The 23,913-nt window shown below is 36.3% G+C and overlaps 1 protein-coding gene across 28 annotated transcripts in view; it reads right to left on the reverse strand.

Annotated features, from left to right (window-relative positions):
• The window catches only part of KDM4C (lysine demethylase 4C), a 460,147-nt gene that overhangs the window by 145,671 nt on the left and 290,563 nt on the right, over positions 1 to 23,913 (reverse strand). For all 28 annotated transcript variants that reach the window (XM_072728386.1, XM_072728383.1, XM_072728376.1 and 25 more), the window contains 2 exons: positions 2,448 to 2,629; positions 591 to 804 (listed from right to left, as the gene is read on the reverse strand). In XM_072728386.1, the coding sequence (XP_072584487.1) occupies positions 591 to 804; positions 2,448 to 2,629 (396 nt within the window). The remainder of the gene's footprint in view (positions 1 to 590; positions 805 to 2,447; positions 2,630 to 23,913) is intronic.

A 23,913-nucleotide genomic window follows, 5' to 3' on the forward strand; every position in this document is an offset into this window, starting at 1 on the left:
CCAATAAAAAAAAAATGTATTTGCCACTTATCCCATGATGTGAAAATATAAAATTGTGACAGGTACGGAGCTTAATCATCTCAGTCCTGGGGGAAAACAACTATAATGATTGTTCTCCCATGGAAGGCAAGAGATATCTCCTTACCCTTACAAAGAATAAAAATTAAACTCTATAATTAAATTTAACAATAATTCCCCAAATCATCAAATATTCACTTCTCTTTAAAAGTACAAAGAAAAATAATCATGAATCAACACCAGAGATTAAAATTAAGTTTTTACAAACTATATCTTAAGTAAAATTCAAGTGTGTGAAAGGAGCCCCATAGTGACCCAACATCTGGACAAAAAACAAACACACAAAACTGCTCTCCACTGATCCTGCACAAAACTGTAGAAAAAGAGATTATTATACTTACTCATACTTTCATCAGAAGAAATGTGAAAAAGAATGATCTAACCATTAAGAATGCCAATAGTTCAATGTAATAGTGCCAATAGTTCAATGTGGCAGGGGACAAAAGGGTGAGAAACAAAGATTATGTGAAGCACTGAAAAGCCAGTGATTGATGTATGAGAGATTCATTTACTTGCATGAACCCGTACGCAGCACTTTGCACAGGAAATCAGAAGACTTGTTCCATCCTCTTCCAGAAAGGCATTAGGCGGAGAATATTCTATATTTTCTTCACTATAAATAAAACACATCTCTGGAATGAGGGGCTTAGTCTTTCCTCCCGGAGTAACCACTTCATCTAATTTTGTCTCCCATCTAGAATCATTTTCTTCATTGCTGCTATCTGGCTGAAAAACATAATATTCCCACATGAGTGAAAAATATGCAAAAAAAGTTCATCATTTGTTCTGGTCACTCAAATCCACTAACAGCTGTTCCATGCACTAACTTCCAGCTTCTGTTCTTCCTGTTGTTTTCCTTGATATAACTATTAGCTTTTTATCAATGTTCCTCTTCAGGCTCTCATCCAGAAGCTAAGCTGTAGAGACAGGAGGACATTCTGTACATCTGCTTGTATGAAAAAGTGAGAACTTGCTAAACTATACTCTTACATAAACATTCAGGGAAAGCATCAATTTTTCTGAGGAATTTTTGTTTCTTTATTTACACCAGGTTAGCCAACCTGGTTTCATTTACTGAAGAATTTTACACCTGGTTACACTTGAAGGAGTGTTTTCAAATACCTCAGTTTTAATCTGTGTAACAGTTTTAAGAGAATTTTTGAAGGTTTTACCTCACCACAAAGTTTTAAAACATCAAGACAGAAATATCTGGAAAATGGCAATTGTCACTAAATTAGAATATATAATGCAAAACAAAATTGTCATCTCACCAAAATATATGAAAAACACTCAGTGCTTAACTGAAACTCTAATTAATGAACTATCTTATCTCCAGAGATCTTATATTAATAAATTCCCCTGTATCTTATAATTTTAGTGAGAATTCTTTTAATTTTGGGGAAATACACAGGAAGATTATGATATAGAAATAAGAGTCAATAAAAAAGTTAAGCTTTTCCAAGGAAACACAGACATTCAATGATGAAACAGAAAATAGTTTGTCACTCACAAGGGTCACATCAAAGACAGTGTGTTAAGTTTACTTCCTCTGTTTACAAAGATCTGATAATGTCGCAAATCACATAATTTCATGCCCTGAAATGTCTGAACAAAAAAGCATTTACTTTACATGGGCTCTAAAAGAGAAGCGATCTTAAATAAAATACTTCTGGTTCCATTATTGAGAATATAACTCAGAACACAATGCTCACATCAATACACTTTATAATATATTTTATCTTAAAATAGGTCACGAAGTTCCACCCTTACTAGATTCCTAAAAATCACTGTCTGGGTTAATGTTAGAGAATGCGCCCCTCAGTGAGCTAAAATGCCATCAGTATTACATAAGGATAACACTGAAAATAATACTATGCATAGGTGGCTGATGAGGGTGAACTAAACAATTCAGTTTGTACTGAGTCCTGCTATACCTCATGCATGTTCCACGTGGTAAGATAAAGACAGACATTTTAAACATGGGCCCAGAGCTGACATAGTATTCAGAGTGATATTTTCAAACACAAAACAGAGACTAAGTCTAAGTTCTCTCTTTGTAAAACTTCTACTATTATTAAGCTTTAAGTTCTGTGTTTCTTGATGAAAAAGGTTGGAACTGCCTGCCCCTTGATTGACATGAACCAAGACTGACAAATAAACCATTTATTTTAAAATGATAAAGCACTATCAGAGAAATGTCTTTCAAGTAGCACCCAGAACTTTTATTCCTTATTCTACAATGGCCATGTAGCTATATAAGTATTGATATCTCCCTTTTCATGTGTACACACACCTTACAATGATTCATCTGTGTTTTTACAGCCATACAGAAAGTGTAGCAGTGACAGTAACCCCTCCACCCTTATTACCTTGTAGTATGGCATAAGGAGAGCACAGATGGCACAGTGTGGCTCCATTTTGGCCATGGTTGCATTATACTCCTGTTCAGCCACAAAGTTTGGGGACTTCGTCTGCCAAAGGTGGACCAAAGGCTTTGCCCAAGACTCTGTTTCTTCCACTTCCTCCTCAATCGATGGAACCTCAGGCAATTCTTGAAAAACAAGGCATGAGAACACAGTGAGCATGGGAGCGAGGGGAAAAACCAAAACAACCTGGTTATAAAAGAAGCAAACATTCCAAAGTATCATTGATATTAATGTCAGACAGGAAACTTATTTTAGCTTTCAAATACATTCTGAGAGAAGCAGAACAACAACAACAAAAAATGTCCTTATCATCCTCTTCATCTTCAAGGGCAAGGTCAGATCTGATGGCCAGACAATGAGCCTCCTATTGATGGCCTCCCTATCCATGCCAGGAATAACTAAACTGCTCCCTCCTTCAACTTCATTACTTCTGTATTTGTACTGCTACCATAAACACCTCCCATGGGAAAATAGCTTGTATCTGTGAAATTACCTTCCAGCTACCAGAGAAATTCATTGGCCCAGTAACTGCCTTACCAGTATTTTCAGTTTCCTCACCTAACACCGTATATATGGCTTAATAAATATTTATTAATTGAACTTCATTTAATTAACTTTTGGGTTTGAGAAATCATGACAATAACATTTACAGAGCACCTATCACATGCCAAGCAATACAGCGCCATTATATGAATATGGAAAAGAATTCCTATTCAAATCTTATTTGCTCAATATAACACCCCCAGAGGCTCAAATCTCTTAAATATGTATATCTGTTAACATGAATGAGGCAGAGATGTACTCCACAAAAATAGCACTTTACAAAACTTTATAGAAAGCCAGAAAAATACAGAAAGACATAACAGGTTATGAGAAAAAATTCCTAATGCCTATACCAAAGGACAGTATATCACAGCAGGTGGCAGCAATCACAGCTCCATCTAGGACTTAACATCTTCAGCTGTGACACATTCTAAAACTCCTCATCACTAGCTGTCATAGTCTTATAAATAAATACTGGGGAGCAATGTCCTCAAGTCCCAAGCACAGGGGCTTCTATGAACCAGGGTGTGCCAGCCCTTGCCTTATTGACTTAACCATTTTTAAAAAGTCAAAATAGATTTGCTTAGATGGAAAAATAAGAAGAGCTATGAAGCTGAAAAGAACTCAAAAGACATCAAATGCCAACTGAAGTGAAAGGAAATGTTCCTGCTTCCATGTTGGTGGTGGTGGTGCTATTATCATTATTATTATTATCACTATTATCAACAATGGAAAATGCTTAGTACTTAGCCAAGCAGAATCTGAAAACAAAAGGTAAGAACCTTAGCCTCTGTTTGCAGTGAAGTAATCTGACACTAAACATACACTGTTTCCACCTCAGTCTCCCTCCAATACAGAACAGAAGACTTCCTATGAAGACTTAGATTTGACAAATGAAAGATGAGAGGAGAGGAGTTGACTAGGAATTTGAAATACCATTAAGTCCTTAACTCACAGGCTAATATCTACCACATACACGCTAAAAATGGGATCTAAACAAAAAGAAATCCTTGGAGTTTGAATAGCTACTCCCTCTTCCACAGTAGATTTATCATATCACTTGCTTTATTATAAAAGATTGAAACACACAAGATAGATGATGCTCTTACCCCTTTGGTTGGTCATAAGTTAACCTGAGGAGTTCTCAAAATATTTTCAGGGACAGAGGAAATACTATTTAATTCTCAAAAGCCTAACAACAGAAAAGAAGTAGAGGAGAAGGACAATTCCTAACAAGGAAGCCAGAGAGCAGGAGGGTAATGCAAGCCGTGGCACTGGACCTAGGATAGCCTGATTCAACTGGAGCTTTTCTCAGACTTTCTCAACAGACCTGGGAGAGAATCCTTCTCTAACAGATGTCCTTCCCCAAAGATGAGGTTGCACTCTGCTCCAACAAGTTATTTATCTTGTTTGGATAATCTCTGGGCCAGAATACATAGTGAGCACTGTAATGATGTAATATCATTAGTTAAAAGCAGCATGGCAGCAAAATCATGCAGCATGAAGTACAGGGAACTGTTAGTCCAGAGACCTAGCTTTAAATTCAAACCCTTTGATTCAGAGGCCTATATGGCTTTGGGTAAAATAGATTTTCACATAGTAAGAATTCCTTTTTCACCTACTTCAGAGGTTTTTTTTCTTTTTAATATTAAAATGAAATACTGTAAAACTTTTTATATTTGAAAGTGCTGGAATTCTTTGTAAAGTCCCAAATGACATAACTGTATATATTGTTATGTAAAATCCATCTAATCATTTTATTTTCATTTGATCTGTTTATCAATTAAGTGCTACAATACTTTATGAGGAGGAAAATAGGGTACATTTAATCTTAAATATATGATATTATTCATATTTTAATTTAGCTTTGAAAACCAAAAACAGGGACGCCTGGGTAGCTTAGCAGTTCAGAGTCTGAACCAGCTAAGGTCCTTTGGCTCAGGTCCTGATCCCGGGGTCCCGGGATAGAATTTTTCCAGCCTGCTTAAGATTCTCTCTGCCCCTCCTCACCCCTTTTCTCCCCTCCCTCTAAATAAATAAATATCAAATTAGTTCTTACAACATCCTTGTAAAAGAAAAAGGCAAGGGTAGATATTATCAAACAAAAAAAAGACATGAACACTGTAGGCATTTAATCAATAATAATGTTTTTATTACTAAAATCATATCTTTTTTATACCAGCATAGCAACCACCAGAAGATTGTGCATAGCTCTGAGTCTCATCCTGAATGCCATAGATTGCTATAGATTCAGGAGAGGGTGAGACAAATGAAAAATCCCTTGGTATAAGTGCATAAAGCTTAGGAAATCTGTGAAAACATTACTAGCAGTTACTGTATTCCTAACAAGAACAAAAGAAGGGCCAATAGTGTGACAGTCATTCTCAAAGGTCTGTGGACTTCCAGACACATACAGCACATTTCACAAAGTCTGTAGAGTCAAAACTACTTTCAAAATAACATGAAGATACTCTGGTTTCTCTTCAGATCGTATAAATCTTTCGCCTTTTACAAAATAACATGAAGATGTTATTTGCCTATGTCAACCTGGCAATAATTTTGTTAAATTTGTGATAAACATGGGATATATGCATAAAGTACAACTGCACAATAAAGTTCAATATTTGTCTTGAGGAAAAGCATATGTGCAACTAGTTGAATTGTAAGTTGAGTAAATTGTCTCTTTCATGAAACACCATTTTTCCTTGAAAGAATAATTAACAGACAACTATGGTAAATTAGGGTCTAGAAGGAATTTTCATAAGTGAAAAAAGAAAGCCTGTCATTTAAAAAAAACAACAACTATTCAGAGTGTTTGCTGATAGTGGTAAATTCAAGTTTATGAATCAAAATTAAAATTCTGGAAAACATGTATCCACTATTGTAATCCTGACAGCTTCCCAATACTTAAAGCTGGTTCTGATGGTACTAACAGTGATGATATAAATCATAATATTTAAATATTATATAGAGACCTATATAACTCAGATCTGTTTACCAACACATGATGTTCCAAAATCATGCATGTGTAAAAGAGTCACTCAGAGTGCAAGACAGACCAATGAATTTTTATCAATAAAGTACAAAGAGTTCATTGATGTGATTTCAGATTCCACATTGCAACTACTTTTTTAAAAACTAACATATGCCAAATTTTGGTGTAGTGTCAAAGAAGAAGATCCATAATTATCTGAAAAGGTTATAAAAATATTGTACCCCTTCCAAACACATATCTGTGTGTGGCTGGACATTCCTCACATACTTTAAAACCAGACCCATGGGAAGGGAAGGGAAAAAGAATAGGAAGAGAAAGGACATGACAAGATTAAACAAAACCTCTTTGGGGTCCTCAAAACACTTAAGGACACAGGGGGTCCTGAGAGCAAAAAGGTTGATAATCATTAACATATACATAGTGATATATATATTCATCAAAAATATTAGTATCATAGAGTTACTGTTGAACAAATACAGCCCTAATAAAACTGGTGCAGGCTCTGTTCTCACAGCCAGGCCAGAATTCCATAAACTGTTTTCCTTAATTGATATATGATGCTTAAACAAAAAGAAAACATGTCAATACTGGAAGAAGGCATCCTTTTCTCTCAGTTCCTCCATTAAGGTCTGAAAGATTTGTTAGCTATAGTAGAAAACAAATTCAATGCCACCAGCACTTCATTTTTCTTCTTAGTGAGTCTCTTACTCACAATCTAAACTTACAAAAACGTTCCCATTACTCTGTAGTGAGCGAAATACTGCTAAGAAAAGCCATGAGCCTAAACATACAGTAGCTTCTGAAATTTACATAAGCTATTACACAGAATTCACAGAAGCAGTTTATAACACAGCTCTAGACACAATGTTCTTAGGAGCTTTGTCCTGAGTAAATGTAAGCAATGGCTTAGGTGGTCTGGATAGCCAGTTCCCTAACAACCACTATACCATGGGGGAACAGGGAAAACACATACCACCTTGGATAAATATAGTGAAGTAACTTGTTGAAAATGTTACTGCCTTCAAGAGTTGCTCTGAAATGTGACGTAATGAACACTGGGTATTATATAAGACTGGTGAATCACTGACTTCTACCTCTGAAACCAATAATACATTATATGTTAATTAATTATAAGTTAATTAATTGAATTTAAATAAAAATTTTAAAAGACATTAAAAAAGAGCTGCTCTGAAATTTTTTAGTTGCCACAAAAACAGTAACTTGAATTACATGATAAAAGAACTTGCCCAAAGGCAAAATACCAAGCTCCTAGATCATGCACACAATACACTGAAACAGTTATTTTTAATAGTATTAAAAAGATTCTTTCTGGCAAGAGTTGCAATAACTTATACTAGACAAAATAGACTTTAAAATAAAGACTGTAACAAGGGACAAAGAAGGACATTATACCATAATAAAGGAGACAATCCAACAAGAAGATAAAACAATTATAAAAATTTATGCACCCAACATGGGGGAGCACCCAAATACATAAAAACAATTCATAACAAACACAAAGGAACTAATTAATAATAATACAATAATAATAGGGGACATTAACACTGCACTTACATCAATGGACAGATCATCTAAACAGAAAATCAACAATGAAGCAGTAGCTTTGAATGACAGACTGGACCAAATGGACTTAACAGACATATTCAGAACATTCCATCCTAAAACAGGAGAATATATCTTCTTTTCAAGTGCACATGGAACGTTCTCCAGACTAGATCTCATTTTAGGCTACAAAACAAATCTCAAGAAAGTCAAAAAGACTGAAGTCATACCACATGTCTTTTCTGATCACAACACTATGAAAATAGAAATCAGCCACAATAAAAAAAAAAAATCTGAAAAGACAACAAATAAATAGGGGTTAATTCAATGAGGTAATAAAAGGAGAAATAAAACAGTACATGGAAACAAATTAAACAGTCCAAAACATAAGGAACACAGCAAAAACAGGTCTAAGGATTTTTATAACAATACAGGCCTACCTCAAGAAGTAATAAGAATGTCAAATAAACAACCCAACTTTATACCTAAAAGAACCTAGAAAAAGAACAACAAACAAAACCTAAAAGCAGCAGAAGGAAGGAAATAATAGCTTACAGTAGAAATAAATGATATAAAACTAAAAATACAATAGAACAGATAAATGAAACCAGAAGCTGACTTAAAAAAAATTAAAACTGATAAATCTCTAGCCAGACTTAAGAAAAAAAGAAAAAAGACCCAAATAAAAAAAAAAACCAAAATGAAAGAAAAGTAACAACACCACAGAAATATAAACAATTGTAAGAACATATTATGAGCAACTATATGCCAACAAATTTGAAACCTAGAAGAAATGGATAAATTTCTAAAAACATATAAACTACCAAAACTGAAATGGGAAGAAAAGAAAATTTGAATAGATCAATAACCAGCAAAGAAGTTAAATCAGTAGTCAAAAACTCCCAACAAAAGTCCAAGACCAGATGGCTTCACAGCCAAATTCTGCCAAACATTTAATACCTATTCTTCTCAAAGTTAATACCTATTCTTTTCAAAGAATCCCAAAAATATAAGAGGGAGGAAAACTTCCAAATTAATTCTAAGAAGCCAGCATTACCTTAATACCCAAACCAGATAAAGACACCAGAAAAAAAAGAGAACTATAGATAGGCCAGTATCTCTGATGAACATGGATGCAAAAATTCCAACAAAACACTAGCAAACAAGATCTAACAATACATTTAAAAATCATTCACCACAATCAAGTGGGATTTATTTCTGGGTTGCCAGGATGGTTCAATATGCATAAATCTTTCAACGTGATACATCACATCAGTAAGAGAAAGAATAAGAACCATATGATCATTTCAACAGACACAGGAAAAGCATTTGCCAAAGCACAACATCCATTCATGATAAAAACTTTCAACAAAGTAGGTTTAGAGGGAATATACCTCAACATAATAAAAGCCGTCTATGAAAAACCCACAACTAACATCGTTCTCAGTGGGGGAAAATGGAGAGCCTTTTCCCTAAGGTCAGGAACAAGACAAGGATATCCACTCTCACCACGTTTATTCAACATAGTATTGGAAGTCCTAGCCACAACAATTGGACAACAAAAAGAAATAAAAGTCACCCAAATCAGCAAGGAAGAAGTCAAACTTTCACTACTGGTAGATGATATGATACTCTATATAGAAAGCCCAAAAGACTTCACCAAAAAACATTTAGAACTTATAAATAAATTCTACAGCATCAGAGGATACAAAAATAAATGTACAGAAATCTGTTGCATTTCTATACACTAATAATGAAGCAACAGAAAGAGAAATTAAGAAAACAATGCCATTTACAATTACACCAAAAATAATTAGATACGTAGGAATAAACCTAACTAAAAGAGGTGATAGACCTATATACTCTGAAAACTAGAAAATATTGAGGTAAGAAATTGAAGATGACACAAAGAAATGGAAAGACATTTCATGCTTACAGATTGGAAGAACAAATATTGTTAAATTGTCTATACTACCCAAAGCAATCTATACCCTTAATGCAAACCCTATCAAAATATCAACAGCATTTTTCACAGAAAAGAATAAACAAATCCAAAATGTGTATGAAACCACCAAAGAGGAGATCCCTGGGTAGCTCAGTGGTTTGGTACCTGCCTTTGGCCCAGAGCATGATCCTGGAGTCCCAGGATCGAGTCCCGAGCCAGGCTCCCGGAGTGGAGCCTGCTTCTCCCTCTGCCTGTGTCTCTGCCTCTCTCTCTCTCTCTATGTCTATGATAAATAAATAAATCTTTAAAAAAAAAAAAAAAAGAAAGAAAGAAACCACCAAAGACCCCAAATGGTCAAAGCAATCTTGAAAAAGACAAACAAGGCAGCCCAGGTGGCTCAGCGGTTTAGTCCGCCTTCAGCCCAGGGCCTAATCCTGGAGACCCAGGATCGAGTCCCACATCAGGCTCCCTGAATGGAGCCTGCTTCTCCCTCTGCCTGCGTCTCTGCCTCTCTCTCTCTCTCTCTTTCTCTGTGTGTGTGTGTCTCTCATGAACAAATAAATAAAATATTTTTTTAAAAAAGAAAAAGACAAACAAAAAAGAAAGGAAAACAAAAGAAGAAAAGTTGGAGGCATCACAATTCCGGACTTCAAGTTATATTACAAAGCCGTAGTAATCCAAACAGTATGGAACTTGCACAAAAACACAGAGACTAATAGAACAGAATAGAAAACCCAGAAATAAAGCAATAATTATACAGTTACTTAATGTTTGACATAGCAGGAAGGAATATCCAATGGGAAAAGGCAGTCTCTTCAACAAATGGTGCTGGGAAAACTGGACAGCAACATGTAAAAAAATGAAACCAGACCACTTTCTTACACCATACACAAACATAAATTTGAAATGGATTAAATTCCTTAATGTGACACCTGAAACCATAAAAATCCTAGACTAGCGCACAGGCAGTAATTTCTCTGACGTTAGCCATAGCAACCTGTTCCTAGATAGGTCCTTAAGGAAAGGGAAACAGAAGCAAAAATACATTCTTGGTACTATATCAAAATAAAAAGCTTTTGCACAGCAAAGAAAATGATCAACAAAACTAAAAGGCAATCTACAGAATGGGAAAAGATATTTGCAAATGACGTATGTGATAAAGGATTAGTACCCAAAATATATAAAGAACATAAGAAACTCAACACCTAAAACACAAATAATCCAACTTAAAAAATGGGCAGAAGACATGACATATATTTCTCTAAAGAAGACATCCAGATGGCCAACAGGCACATGAAAGGATGTTCATCACCACTTACCATCAGGGAAATGCAAATCAAAACTACATTGAGGTATCTCACACTTGTCAGAATGACTAAAATAAAAAACACAAGAAACAGCAAGGATGTGGAGAAAAAGGAACTCTCATGTACTCCTGTGGAGAATGCAAATTGGTCCAGCCACTCTGGGAAACAATATGGGGGTTCCCCAAAAGGTTAAAAATAGAACTACTCTATGATCCAGCAATCACACTATTAGGTATTTACCCAAAGGATATAAAAATACTGATTTGAAGGGACACATGTATCCCAATGCTTATAGCAATATTATCAACAACAGCCATATTATGGAAAGAACCCAAATGCCCATCAACTGATGAATAAAGAAGCTGTGGTATATATCTACAATGGAATATCACTCAGCCATTAAAAAGAATGAAATCTTGCAACAATGTGGATGAAGTGTATTACGCTAAGCAAAATAAATCAGAGAAAGACAAATACCATATGATTTCATTCATGTGGAATTTAAGAAACAAAGGAACAAAGGGGAAAAAAGAGAGATAGGCAAACTAAAAAACAGACATATTAACTATAGAGAAGAAAATTATGGTTCCCAGAAAAGATGGGTGAAATAAGTGATAGGGATTAAAGAATGCACTTGTTGTGATAAGCATCTGGTGATGTATGGAAATACTGAATCGCTATACTGTATACATGAAACTAATATAACATGGTATGTTAACTAACTGGAATTAAAATAAAAACTTACAAAATTAAAAATTAGCAGCTCCTGGCTGGCTTAGTCAGTAGAGAGTATGAGTGTTGATCTTGGGGTCATCAGTTTGATCTCCAGGTTGCGTATAGTGATTACTTAAAATCTTTTTAAAAATTAAAAAAAAAATTTTTTTTTTACTTATACATAAAAAAAAATCAAACATTGCCTCTAAGTCTGAATATTTCTAGCAAACATAAAAGCTCTTGGAGAAAACTAGTACAAATGGATATGCACACAGAACCCAAGAATAGTGCTTAGAAAGAATTAAGAGGTAAACCAACAGTATTGGATTTATATATGTGACAGCACTAAGAAGCAACCACACTTCTGCCACTTAGATAAAATCAAAATAAGCAGCCCCTCATAGACAGTCTGCTTACAACTCACCCCATCCTTCATCAATGTATCTTAAATGCACCTCCAAAATATTCCTCCATGTTTGCTATTCAAATCATACTTTGTGTGATATTGTGATAAAAAAAAAAGAAACATATTTAGTCTTTGATCCAGTTCCTGGCAGAGAGTTTCTAAAACCCTAGGAATTTCCTGAGTGATATGGGTGAGAAGAGCACCATTGTGTGAAATATTCGGTCTCAGTTCTTAGTTCCTGACACTAGAACTTCGAAGACTCCTAGAAAAGTATCCTTTGTGTGCTAATCAGGCTGGTAGCTGGGGGCCCCTCAGATAGCTTCAGGATAGGTGCAGGTTATCAGAGAGCCCAAGGCATGATTAGAGGGTTGGCACTTCAGCCCCACCTCTGGCCTCAGTGGAAGGGAGAGGGGCTGGGGATGGAGTTAAATTGCCAAATAATGATGATTTATTCAACCATGTGAACAATCAAGCCTCCATAAAAGCCATTAATGCAAAATGGACAAAGTTCCTAAAAATTATAAAAAATCACAAAAATCCTAGAAGAGAGCACAGGTAGTAGTTTCTCTGACATTGGCCATAGCAACATTTTTCTAGATAGGTGTGCTGAGGCAAGGGAAACAAAAGCAAAAATAAACTATTGGAACTACATCAAAACAAAAAGCTTCTACACAGCAAAAGAAACAATCAACAAAACTCAAAAACAATTTATTGAATGGAAGAATTATCTACAAATGACACATCTGATAATGAGTTAGTATCCAAAATATATAAAGAATTTATAAACTCAACACCCAAAACACAAATAATCCAATCAAAAACTAGGCAGAAGACATGAGCAGACATTTCTCTACGGAAGATATCCAAGATGGCCAACAGACACATGAAAAGATTCTCAACATCACTCATCATCGGGGAAATGCTAATAAAAAGTACAAGCTATCACCTCATATCTGTCAGAATGGCTAAAAGCAAACACAAAAAGCAAGTGTTGGTGAGGATGTGGAAAAAGGAACCCTTGTGCACTGTTGGTGGGATGCAAACTGGTGCAATCACTGTGGAAAACAGTATAGGAGATTTTTCAAAAAATTATAAACAGAATTATCACATGATTCAGTAAGTCCACTACTAGGTATTTACCCAAAGAATACGAAACACTAATTCAAAAGATATATGCACCCCTACGTTTATTGCAGCATTATTTACAATGGCCAAATATGGAAGAAGGCCAAGTGTCCATGGATAGATGAATGGATAAAGACGTTGTGGTATATATAATGAAATATTAGTCATAAAAAAGAATGAAATCTTGTCATTTGCAATGACACAGATAGACCTAGAGAATATAATGGTAAATAAGTCAGAGAAAGAAAATACCATATGATTTCACTTATATGTGAAGTTATGAAACAAAACAAATGAAAAAGGAAAATAAACACAAACCAAGAAAATAGACTCTTACCTAAAGAGAACAAACAATAGGTTACATGAGATACCAGCCATAATGCTGCTACCCATTACTATGTAAGACCTACTGTTTCAACAGACAATGGTTCCTTCCCTTCTGGGTCTCCAGCATTAATCTATGGGGTCTGCAGCAGAGTCTTTGCAAACATCATCTGCAAAATTTTCATCCAGAAAATTACCTAAAATATATGCCCTAAATATTAAACTTTTAACATGACAAGGCAGATTGGAAGAGGAAGAACTAATCTACACAGGCACTCAATTACCTCTTATTATATAAACATTTCTATATATATATATATCGAATACATATATATATATATATATATATATATAAAGATCTATATTTCCAGGGGGAAAAAATGCCCTTATTCTCCTAGTCATTCAAAAACATCACTAAATATTATTCATGATAAGAAGATTAATGTCCTTTCCAAAAGTATCCCCCTAAAAGTGCTCATTTAGAAATATATAAATAAATTATGGCATGGCCATATTATGCCAGCATTAGAAAAGATGTTTTATGGGTTTTTGTTTTGTTTTGGTTTTTAAGTAGGCTCCATGCCTAGCCTGCAGCCTAGCGCGGGGCTTGAACTTACAGCCCTGAGATCAAGACCTGAGCTGAGATCAAGACTTGGACTCTTAACCAACTGAGCCACCCAAGTGCCCCTAGAAAAGATGCTTTTAAAGAGCATTACTGAAATATAATAAATATGAATACATATATAATAGTAAGTGAATATGAATACTGCATTAATAAATTTAAAACAGGCACAAAATTATATATAGAGAGAATGTCAATTCTATAAAAATATATTTAAAAATGTGGAATAAAGGAAAGGGAATCTCTAAGTTTTTGTAATTATAAAAATATGCAATCTTTAAAGTTAAAAAAAAACCCGCAGTCAGAATAATATTAGGTAGCTCCTATGAATTGGGGAAAACAGTTTAAAAGCAGACTTATGTCAGATTTATTCACTCCTCTGTAAAGTCTTTTTGACAAATTTCGCTTAGTAAGTGCAAGTAGATTTCTCAACAGAAAAACATTTGGGCCATTATTGAATGAAGGGCTGTTGCCAGGACTTACTGATGGAATCCAGCAGATGGGAAAAGCCATCTACTCTACTATAGTACGATTTTCCCTTTACCAAGCATTTTGCAGCTGGGGTTATGTTCCAGTGATGTGTTTTGGCTGCTCGAGCATTATTCTCTGCTATGAAGAGCACAATAGCATCTGTTAACTTTCAGGTACTTGAGCTAAATCTCAGTCTGGAAGGCATTATATATAGTTTCAAATATCCTAGAAGAAATTGTGGGGGAGGAGGATGAGGGAAGAAGAGAGAGGGCATAAATGAACTGCTCAAACAAATAAATTCAAACTTGAGTAGTTTATTGTTCCTATACAGACTACTTAATAATCTGTACACAAACTGAATTTCAATGATTTTATGAATCACTGAGTTTCAAAGGTTTGTAAAGCTGTGTTCAAAGGTACAAAAGAGGGGTGCCTGGGTGGCTCAGTCTGCTAAGTGTCTGCCTTTGATTCGGGTCATAGTCCTGGGGTCCTGGGATCAAGCCTTATGTCAGGCTCCCTGCAGGCAGTCTGCTTCTCCCTTTCCCTCTGCTGCTCCCCCTGCTTGTGTGTTCTCACTCACATATTTTCTCTCTCAAATAAATACATAAAATCTTTAAAAAATATACAAAAAAAAATTATAGGACTTTTAAGTATGGTTTTCCTGGGAAGTATTGACATAGAGGAAAAATTAAATTATATACCAAGGAAAAATGAAATCCCCTAAAATGCTAATGTGATCATGGATAACAGAGAATTATTTTAGTTCTAAAGCATTTAAAAAAAAATCTTTATTTATTTGAGAGAGAGAGAGAGAGAAAGAACAGGGGGAAGGGCAGAGCAAGATGGAGAGAAACTCAAGTAGATTCCCTGTTGAGTGCAGAGCTTCATATGGGGCTTGATCTCAAGACCCTGAGATCATAACCTGAGCTGAAACGAACAGTCAGATGCTTATCCAAATGAACCACCCAGGTACCCCAGTTCTAAAGCACTTCTTAAACTAAATGGATTGACATAGTTTTATTCTTTATGCTTAACATTACAATAACAGAGATGTCAAAACATTTCAAAGGATACATTCCAACTCGTTCAATACACTGTTTTAAACAACAGAAATAGGGGCACCTGGGTGAAGCAGTCAGTTGAGCATCTGACTTTTGGTTTCAGCTCAGGTTGTGGTTTTAGGGTCATGGGATTAAGCCTGGTATCCAGCTCTGTGCTCGGTGCAGAGACTGCTTGAGAATCTCTCCCTCCCTTCGCTCCTCACCCCCCCCCCCAACCACTGTCTCAAATAAATAAATCTGTAAAAAGAAAGAAACATTCCAAAGCACACTCCTTTAAAATTCCTATTACACAAAAATGCCCTGATACTTATAGTACCTGTGAGGAGGTGGGTTTCATGGAGAACTTTACCACAATTATCAATATTACTTAAACTTGTTAGAGGATGTTAGCTTATATTTCACCTATGTACACATTCTTACAAAACACAGAGACAGCAACAGGAACTACTCTGAATGGTCTATTTTGCCAACAGATGGCCAGTTAGAAACACATCTTTATATGTGTTCACTTCAGCTTCTTTTCTCAGGACTGGGGCTGTTACCAGGGGTTCCTAACATGATAAAGTAGAAAGAGTATAAACTTAGAAATGAGACAGGATTTAAAGCCTGTTATCTACCAATTATCAGCCTCGTGGCCCTGGACAAGTGATTTAAAGTCTCTGAGCTCAGTTTTCTCAACAGAATAATCTATCTTCAAGAATTATATATAACAATTGCCAAAAATGTATACAACAGGAAGAGTTAGGGCATGGTCAGTTCTCACATTGTGGTCAGGACGGGAACAAGAAAACTCCTAAAGGAAAACTGCCCTACTTTTCGAAAACTAGCTGACAACATGGTAGCACAAGGAGCATTTTCTGAGCATCATATCAAAGAATAGTCAAAGGGCCAGCCTGGGTGGCTCAGCGGTTTAGCGCCGCCTTCAGCCCAGGGCGTGATCCTGGAGACCCGGGATCGAGTTCCATGTCCGGCTCCCTGAGTGAAGCCTGCTCCTCCCTCTGCCTGTGTCTCTGCCTCTCTCTCTCTCTCCCCCTCTGTGTGTGTGTGTGTCTCTCAGTAATAAATAAATAAAATCTTTAAAACAAAACAAAACAAAGACAGGTCAAAAATTGAGCCTATGAAACTCACAGTGTGCTAGGTAATAGGACAGATGCTGAAAATAAGCAATAAAAACAGTCCTTTACCTTCAAAGAGTTCAAAATTTCCCATGGGAGAAATCTCCAATTTCCTAAACTATTTTATTAAAAGCATCTATAATACAAAGTCAAAAACTGGCTGAACAAGATCTCAAAGCAAAGAACCACTAGCATGTTGCAATTTACATGCAAAACAAAAGCTCCCCTTAGCTAAAAGTCAGCCCTGGTCATCTACATAAAGGACAGCAAGATCCTGAGACATTTTGACCCAAGCACTGCAGAACTGCTTGGCATTTTAAACAAAACAGTTGCTTAGGAGACAAATAAGAACTTCATGTGGAGTGGCCATTATGCCAACTACTAGAGAAACAGGCACTCTGACTACTTGGAAAGAAGGCACAGAAATAACAAGATGACAAGGTGGCAAATGTTTATTCTGCCTCCACAATTAAAGCCACCACATAATCCTATCAGCTATGCTTCTTGCTGCTCTTCCAACATGCCACATTCAGTGCCTCTTGGGGGCCTCTGTACTCACTGTTGTCTCCCAAGAAGATTCTTACTCTAGATCCCTAGGCAAACTTACTTACAGTCATTATAAAGTATATTTCCTCAAGAAAAGATATTAACAATTATGGAAATACTTGAGTAACATTCAAACATGTTCACCTATTATAGCAAACCTTTTCTCCTTTTTATTAGCATGGCAAAATCGCTACATGGTCCAATCTTGACAATGTTTCCCCAAAACGAAAACATAAGCAGAAAAGATAAAAGAAAAAAAAAAAACCCACAACACTATACAGAATTGAAATGATGACAGAGTGGCCACTTCCTGATCACTCACTCACATGTCACTTAAGCTATCACTCCCAACCCCCAGCAATGAAAACTCCCCTCCTAAAAGCAGGACAATGGTCCCCAAATATCAGCCTGCAGAAAGAACACTGCCAGCTCAGGACTAAGTTTTCAACAGTCAGAGGCAAAAGAAAGAAAATGAAGACCACCAAGTAATCATAAAATTAAATTTTAGTCTATGTAAACTCTGTAAATTTTGCATACTTATTCTTGATCGTCATAATTAGCTTTACAATCAAACAAAAGGTGGCAATAAAAATTCAGAAAATATGGTACAAAATATGGGACAATCGAGTGGCCTACAGGGTTAAGACATCTCTGTCTCCAGGGAAAGGGGGTTGTGTACAAGTGTAAGGAAATGTAGAATAATACATTAAGTTGTGTGAAGTTACAGTTTCTGTAGATAAAAAATAAAATATTGACAATTTCAAACATTTCTTTTTTTTTTTAATTTCAAACATTTCAACCTAATACAATATTTTTCTAAAGAATGGAATGTACCACAATTATGTAGTACCAAAAGATAATCCTCAGATGTTTCTATTAGACTTTAAGAACAAAACACACAATTTCAAAAGAATCAAAGTCTTGACTATCATTTTACAATCCCAATGCTTATAGCACACTCAGATGCCTCATCATAAGACTTCATGCCAGCCACTGATTCTAAAAAGTACAGAAAGCAATCATATAAGTTAAAAGTTAGCATTTTTCCCTCTAATTCAATCAAACATTTATGAAGCCAGTAGCATAACAAAAGCAAGGTGTTTTTTTATTTTTATCTCCCATTCTGCAATAAAAGTCAACACCATTGGAGCTTCCGATGGAATTTACTGACAGAGAAATCAAGCTAAACTGAGAATGCCTGACAATTATTACTCAGCTGAGTGCTAGATAAAATATCCATTAAATCTGAGTGCCAACAACATTTAATGTTTTATGTCCACATAATGCAGGAAAACAGGCTGTGACCTATCAACAGACATTCCTAGCGAATCTACTTAGTAATCTGCTGAAGTTGTTGTTTTATTGCTTAAACAGACAAAAATACAACTGTGCTTATTATGATTACCTCAAGCAAATAAGATTTGATGGAACAAAGAGAAGAAAGAGATCACTATGTAAAAATTAATAACATTTGGAGCATGACATGCAACAGTCAGTCATAAAACGCATTTGTTTTTTAAAACTGGCAGGGAACTTTTTACATAGGGGAAACACTGTTGCTGAGGGATGTTCCTATACTTCAATGTTTTGCTTTTCAATGAAAGGCTAACATGGGGCAAGGGACTAGACTACATAGTATCCTCTATTACATATTCATAATATTCAAGTTTGAATGAAACTTTAGGGTTTGAAAGAAAATTTAGGACTACTAATGAGAACATGATAAGCCTTAGAGAGATTACATGACTTTGTTCTCCAGCGCCACATAGCTATTAACAGCCAAGGAAAGACCAGAACAAGGTTTCTGGTTGCCACCATTAATAGTCATGTATTCATTACCATCTGGTAAAATAAACAAATGGGTGCTTTCAATATTTAAAATAAAATTGTTATCTTATTGATTGATTTCTAAAGATTTTATTTATTTATTCATGAGAGGCACAGAGAGAGAGAGAGAGAGAGAGAGAGAGAGAGAGACAGGCAGAGGAAGAAGCAGGCTCCATGCAGGGAGCCCGATGTGGGACTCTACCCCACGGCTCTGGGATCATGCCCTGAGCCAAAGGCAGATGCTCAACCACTGAACCACCCCCAGGTGTCCCAATTGTTATCTAACTTAGTACTTAGATAATATTTGTAAAGTTTGAATCAATAAAAGGCATCACTATTATATTTGGTCAACATATCCACTAATCCTTAAAATAAAAGAAATAAAATGATGACTGGCAGATCTATACCAATTCTGTTAGAAAGGAGGGAATTACAGTATGCCAGAGACTAAAAGGCATAATTCTCCCCTAAAACAACAACTTACCAAAGGTAAGTGAAACAGTAAATTCTAAAAAATGTCCTTTTGTTAGAGGAACAAATGCAAAGTGCCCAGGAACCAGTTCGTACACTAGTAGCACTTACAATGACTGAATGACAAAGGCTAAACTTCAGAAAATATCACAGGAACTATCAAGCAATGCCAGAAGAAAACAAAAATCTCTAATGAAGTGAAATCAGTGGGTAGTTCCAGTTGTGGGAAGATGTGCTTCAGACTGATTCAGCACGCAACTACATCATAAACATGAGCATTTTAACAAAAGGAATGTGAAACAGAGAAAACCACTTGGGAAAGTAATCAAATTTTGTCAGATTTTCATTTCTGAGATTAATTATGCTTAATTATGCTTAGATGTATACATTTTATTCTTTAAAATAACTGAATATCTAGGTTAAATGGGTTAAATAACTGTCAAACACCAAGAATAATCTGTAAGTAAGGCAGCAATTTCTATCCCTTCCATCTCTATATTTAAATATTTAATCCATTACTAAATGAATTATAATATTAATATAGACAGATTGTCTAAAAAAATAAATTGCTGTAACATTGCCTGAAATACACTCCTAATCTAACCCTCAAGGCACTCAGACATTACAGAGATAGGGATCAAGGTCTAAGCTGTCTTTAATTTCAAAGAGATGCTTAGCAGCTCATTACTGTACTGCACTTGCTGAATTGATGATTTATAAAGAGCTTTCCAGACAGCTGAGATTAGAGAAAATTAGAGCCATGGCAGGGCTTTAATCTGAATATTGTCAATTCCTTGTAGGTGCGGTCACCTTTGTAGTTGGGTAAACATGCTACAGATGAGTATCTGGATCTTTCAACCTTTCTATATAATTATAAATTATAAAATTATAGTTGAAGAATTAGAAATAAAAATTTGGTCCACTAGGGATGAACTCAACATATCACCACATGTCATTTTAGGGTATTTGAAATGCCAAAAATCCATTCCTGAGCCCCTAAGTTAGAAATCCCAATCTTTTCTGGCAAATTCTCATATTTCACCCAAGTAGAGACAGAAGCCAAAATCAGTCAAAAAACTGAAAAAAGCGGGGATGAAAGGGTGAGGTGGGTGGTGCCTGGGTGGTTTACTGGGTTTAGCATTTGACTTCAGCTCAGGTCTTGATCTCGGGGTCCTGGATCAAGCCCTGCATTGAGCTCCCCACTCTGGGGGAGTCTGCTTCTCTCTCTCCCTATTCTTCCCTCTCCCCCCACTCGTGCTCTCTATCTCTCTCTCAAATAAATAGGTAAAATCTTTGAAAACCAAAAACCCCAAACAACTGATAAGGGACATCTAGGCCAGGACTTTAGTCAGAGTCTATTTTCCAGTAGTAAAGCAGATTCCACTTTAGAGTGGGTTCAAAAGATTTTGTAATTGTTTCTGCTAGATGCCTGAGACACAACAGTAAAGACCCACTTTGACTTTAAATTTCTGACTTAGCATAAGACACACATGTGACGGCAGTCCTATGGTTAAGAACTGTTAGGATGACTTTGTCTTATTACCTATCCCCTTTCCCCATTCCAGCCCAGACCCAGGTAGCAAGCCCTCTCATCCTTTGCCTGTTAATGGTCAGCTCTGTGTGTCTGCGGGATCCTATGAAGTTCCCTATTTCCCAGCATATTTACCCCAAACAGCCACAGCAGGAGATCTCCTCTACCAACGTGAGGTTGTGAGGTTGTTTCTCTCTGAATCCCCCCTGGATTAGCTCCACTATCAACCTTCTACCTATTCTTCAGGATTATATCACAATAAGCACAAACATTCCCTCCATGCAAACACTGCTCTGAGTGCTCCACACAATGTTTTAATTCTCAAAACAACTCCACGTGGCTGATGATGCTACAGCTGTACTGTGTAAACACAGCTATCAAAGCAGGGAGGTCTCAGAGCTCACAGAGAGCTGCAGCCAGCTGATCAGGACTGTAGGCAGGGACAAACATTTGATATGGCTTTGTCCCTCCATGGGTGTGGAAGGTTGATTTTTGTTGTTGTTGTTCTTTTAAGTTATTTTTACTTACTTAACAGAGAGAGCCAGAGAGCACAAACCAAGGGTTGGGGGGAGGCAAAGGGAGAAGGAGAAGCAGACTCTCCCCTGAGGAAGGAGCCTAGTGTGGAGCTCCATACCAGGACCTGAGCCAAAGGCTTAACCGACTGAGCTACCCAGGCATTCAAGGTTGATTGTTTTATCAATTATTTCTGGTTCTTTTGCAAATGGAGGATTATTTGGTAATCTAATCCATCACACCTTGACACTCCATGTCTCTTTAAAATACTTTTTCTGCCCAATTTAAAAAAAATGTGTTTGAAAATGAAAAATTACCAATATACAAAACAAAATGAAGATCACCTGATAACAATCGTATATATTTTCTAATAAACTTTCAACTTACTTTTCAAACTCTCCAGCAAAACTCCACTTGACAGCATGAGTATGTCAACTTCAACTGCCACCAGCAGCAGTAGAGATCACTATATGGAATATTACTGTATCAGCCACTACCTTGTTCATGATGCCTCTTATACGTTTACAGGGCTGCCCTTAGTGCACACTTGCTTGAGAAACATTAACCTTATCAACTCACCAAGGGAGTTAGGTGCACAGAAAGTACAAAAGCAGTAAACATCATAAAAGTCGATAGTAGGAAAAGCTGGAAATTTTACAAATGTAAATTTAAAAGAAATGCATACATATATGAAGGATGAGAGCTTCAGAGAACAAAGAATGAACCATGAGGGGTCAGGCAAGGCGACTGACAAAATTCATGTTCAGTATATCAGTATAGGAGGAGGTTTGGAATCTGTCAGCACGATTAAAGTGCTGCTGATGAAAACCCCAGTCAGCAAACACACGAGGAGTTAGACATTTGTGAATGTGAATGACCTCAAACTAGGAAGAAAAGTAACAAATACAAATACACACTGCAGTGCTAGACAAGCAACTGCCCCATTGGGATATCATTACTCTGGGAGCCCTCAGGTCTCCAAAGCATCAACCATGTCTGTAACATGGCAGTTTCATTTCAACTTTGAGCATGTCCTAGGATTTGGCACAATGGTAAAGAAGATACTAATACAGTCGGAATACAAAACTGGGTTAGCTAAGACATGTATTCAGCTAATTAAAACTGTGTGTTTTCCTATACACATACACATATAGAGAATATTTCCTGGACAAGAACTTAGATTTTCCTTTAACATGACAGCATATATCATATTAAAGTATTTGACTAATAGCTAATTTCAAAGTTACTGATCACCAGGGCTTTCTTGCTTTTGGATCCACAGGTGATTTAAGCCACAGTGGTTAACTCTAAACTAGGCTGGGAAGGCAAGATTAAAGGAGTGAGTGCAGGGAGACAGACAAATAATGAAGCATAATATAAAGTGACAAGTGGCATACTGGTGGTATACTAGAGCTAAGTATACATATAACAAGACAGCAGAGGTATGGACAGGAGGAATAAGTGGTGAGCAGAGATTGGTTCAAGAAGGAAAAGAGAGTAGCACAGGTGAAGCAATAGTTGGCAGAAGTGCATCGAAGTAAACAAGCAGTAGATTACATTCAGAAGGGAAAAATGTTGAATGAATGAAAAGGAGGATTCATGGAGGGTAGTTGAGAGGAATGAAGCTGAAAAGCGAAGCTGGTACGGGATCATGATGGCCTTAAAGTCACTTATCCTGTATCGAGGCTGGAATATTAAGGGAAATGTGTGAGAGCCCTCATCTTCACCAACCAAGGAAAAAGAAATATTGTGGAAGATTTCTGAGCTTGCAACCCTACAGGGGTCCATTCCCTCACTCCTAGTACCGAGGCCAGGCAAGAGTGTTCTTGGAGCTTGCCTAGTTCACCAATGCTGCATGCACACTCTCCTTCCCTACAGGCGGCACTCAACCACAAAGTGCTGAAACTGGAGAACAGGAATATGCCATTATGTTGGTTGACATATCATAAGAGGAGGAATAAGGAAATGCTTCAAAAGTAAAAATGACCCATCCAGTCTTCTCTCTTACATTTTAATTCAACATTTCTATTAATTATTTTAATAAACAGAAAAAATATAGAGTATTAATCCATGTTTCAGGATCACCTTGTACAGCTAACTTAGGAAAATACAACTGAAAAACATTTCAGTTAAAAGGAAACCAGAGGCAGGTTAGAAATTTCTTTTCAATTATAAATAATAAAATACTCAGTACACATTTAAGATTTTTTTCACTAAAAACAAAAAGAAGAATTAGATACTAGGAGGGAAGGGCAAGACGGCGCAAGAGTAGGGTCCCCAAATCACCTGTCCCCACCAAATTACCCAGATAACCTTCAATTTATCCTGAA

Source organism: Vulpes vulpes, chromosome 12, assembly GCF_048418805.1.
Source record: "Vulpes vulpes isolate BD-2025 chromosome 12, VulVul3, whole genome shotgun sequence".
Taxonomy (NCBI): Eukaryota; Metazoa; Chordata; class Mammalia; order Carnivora; family Canidae; genus Vulpes; species Vulpes vulpes.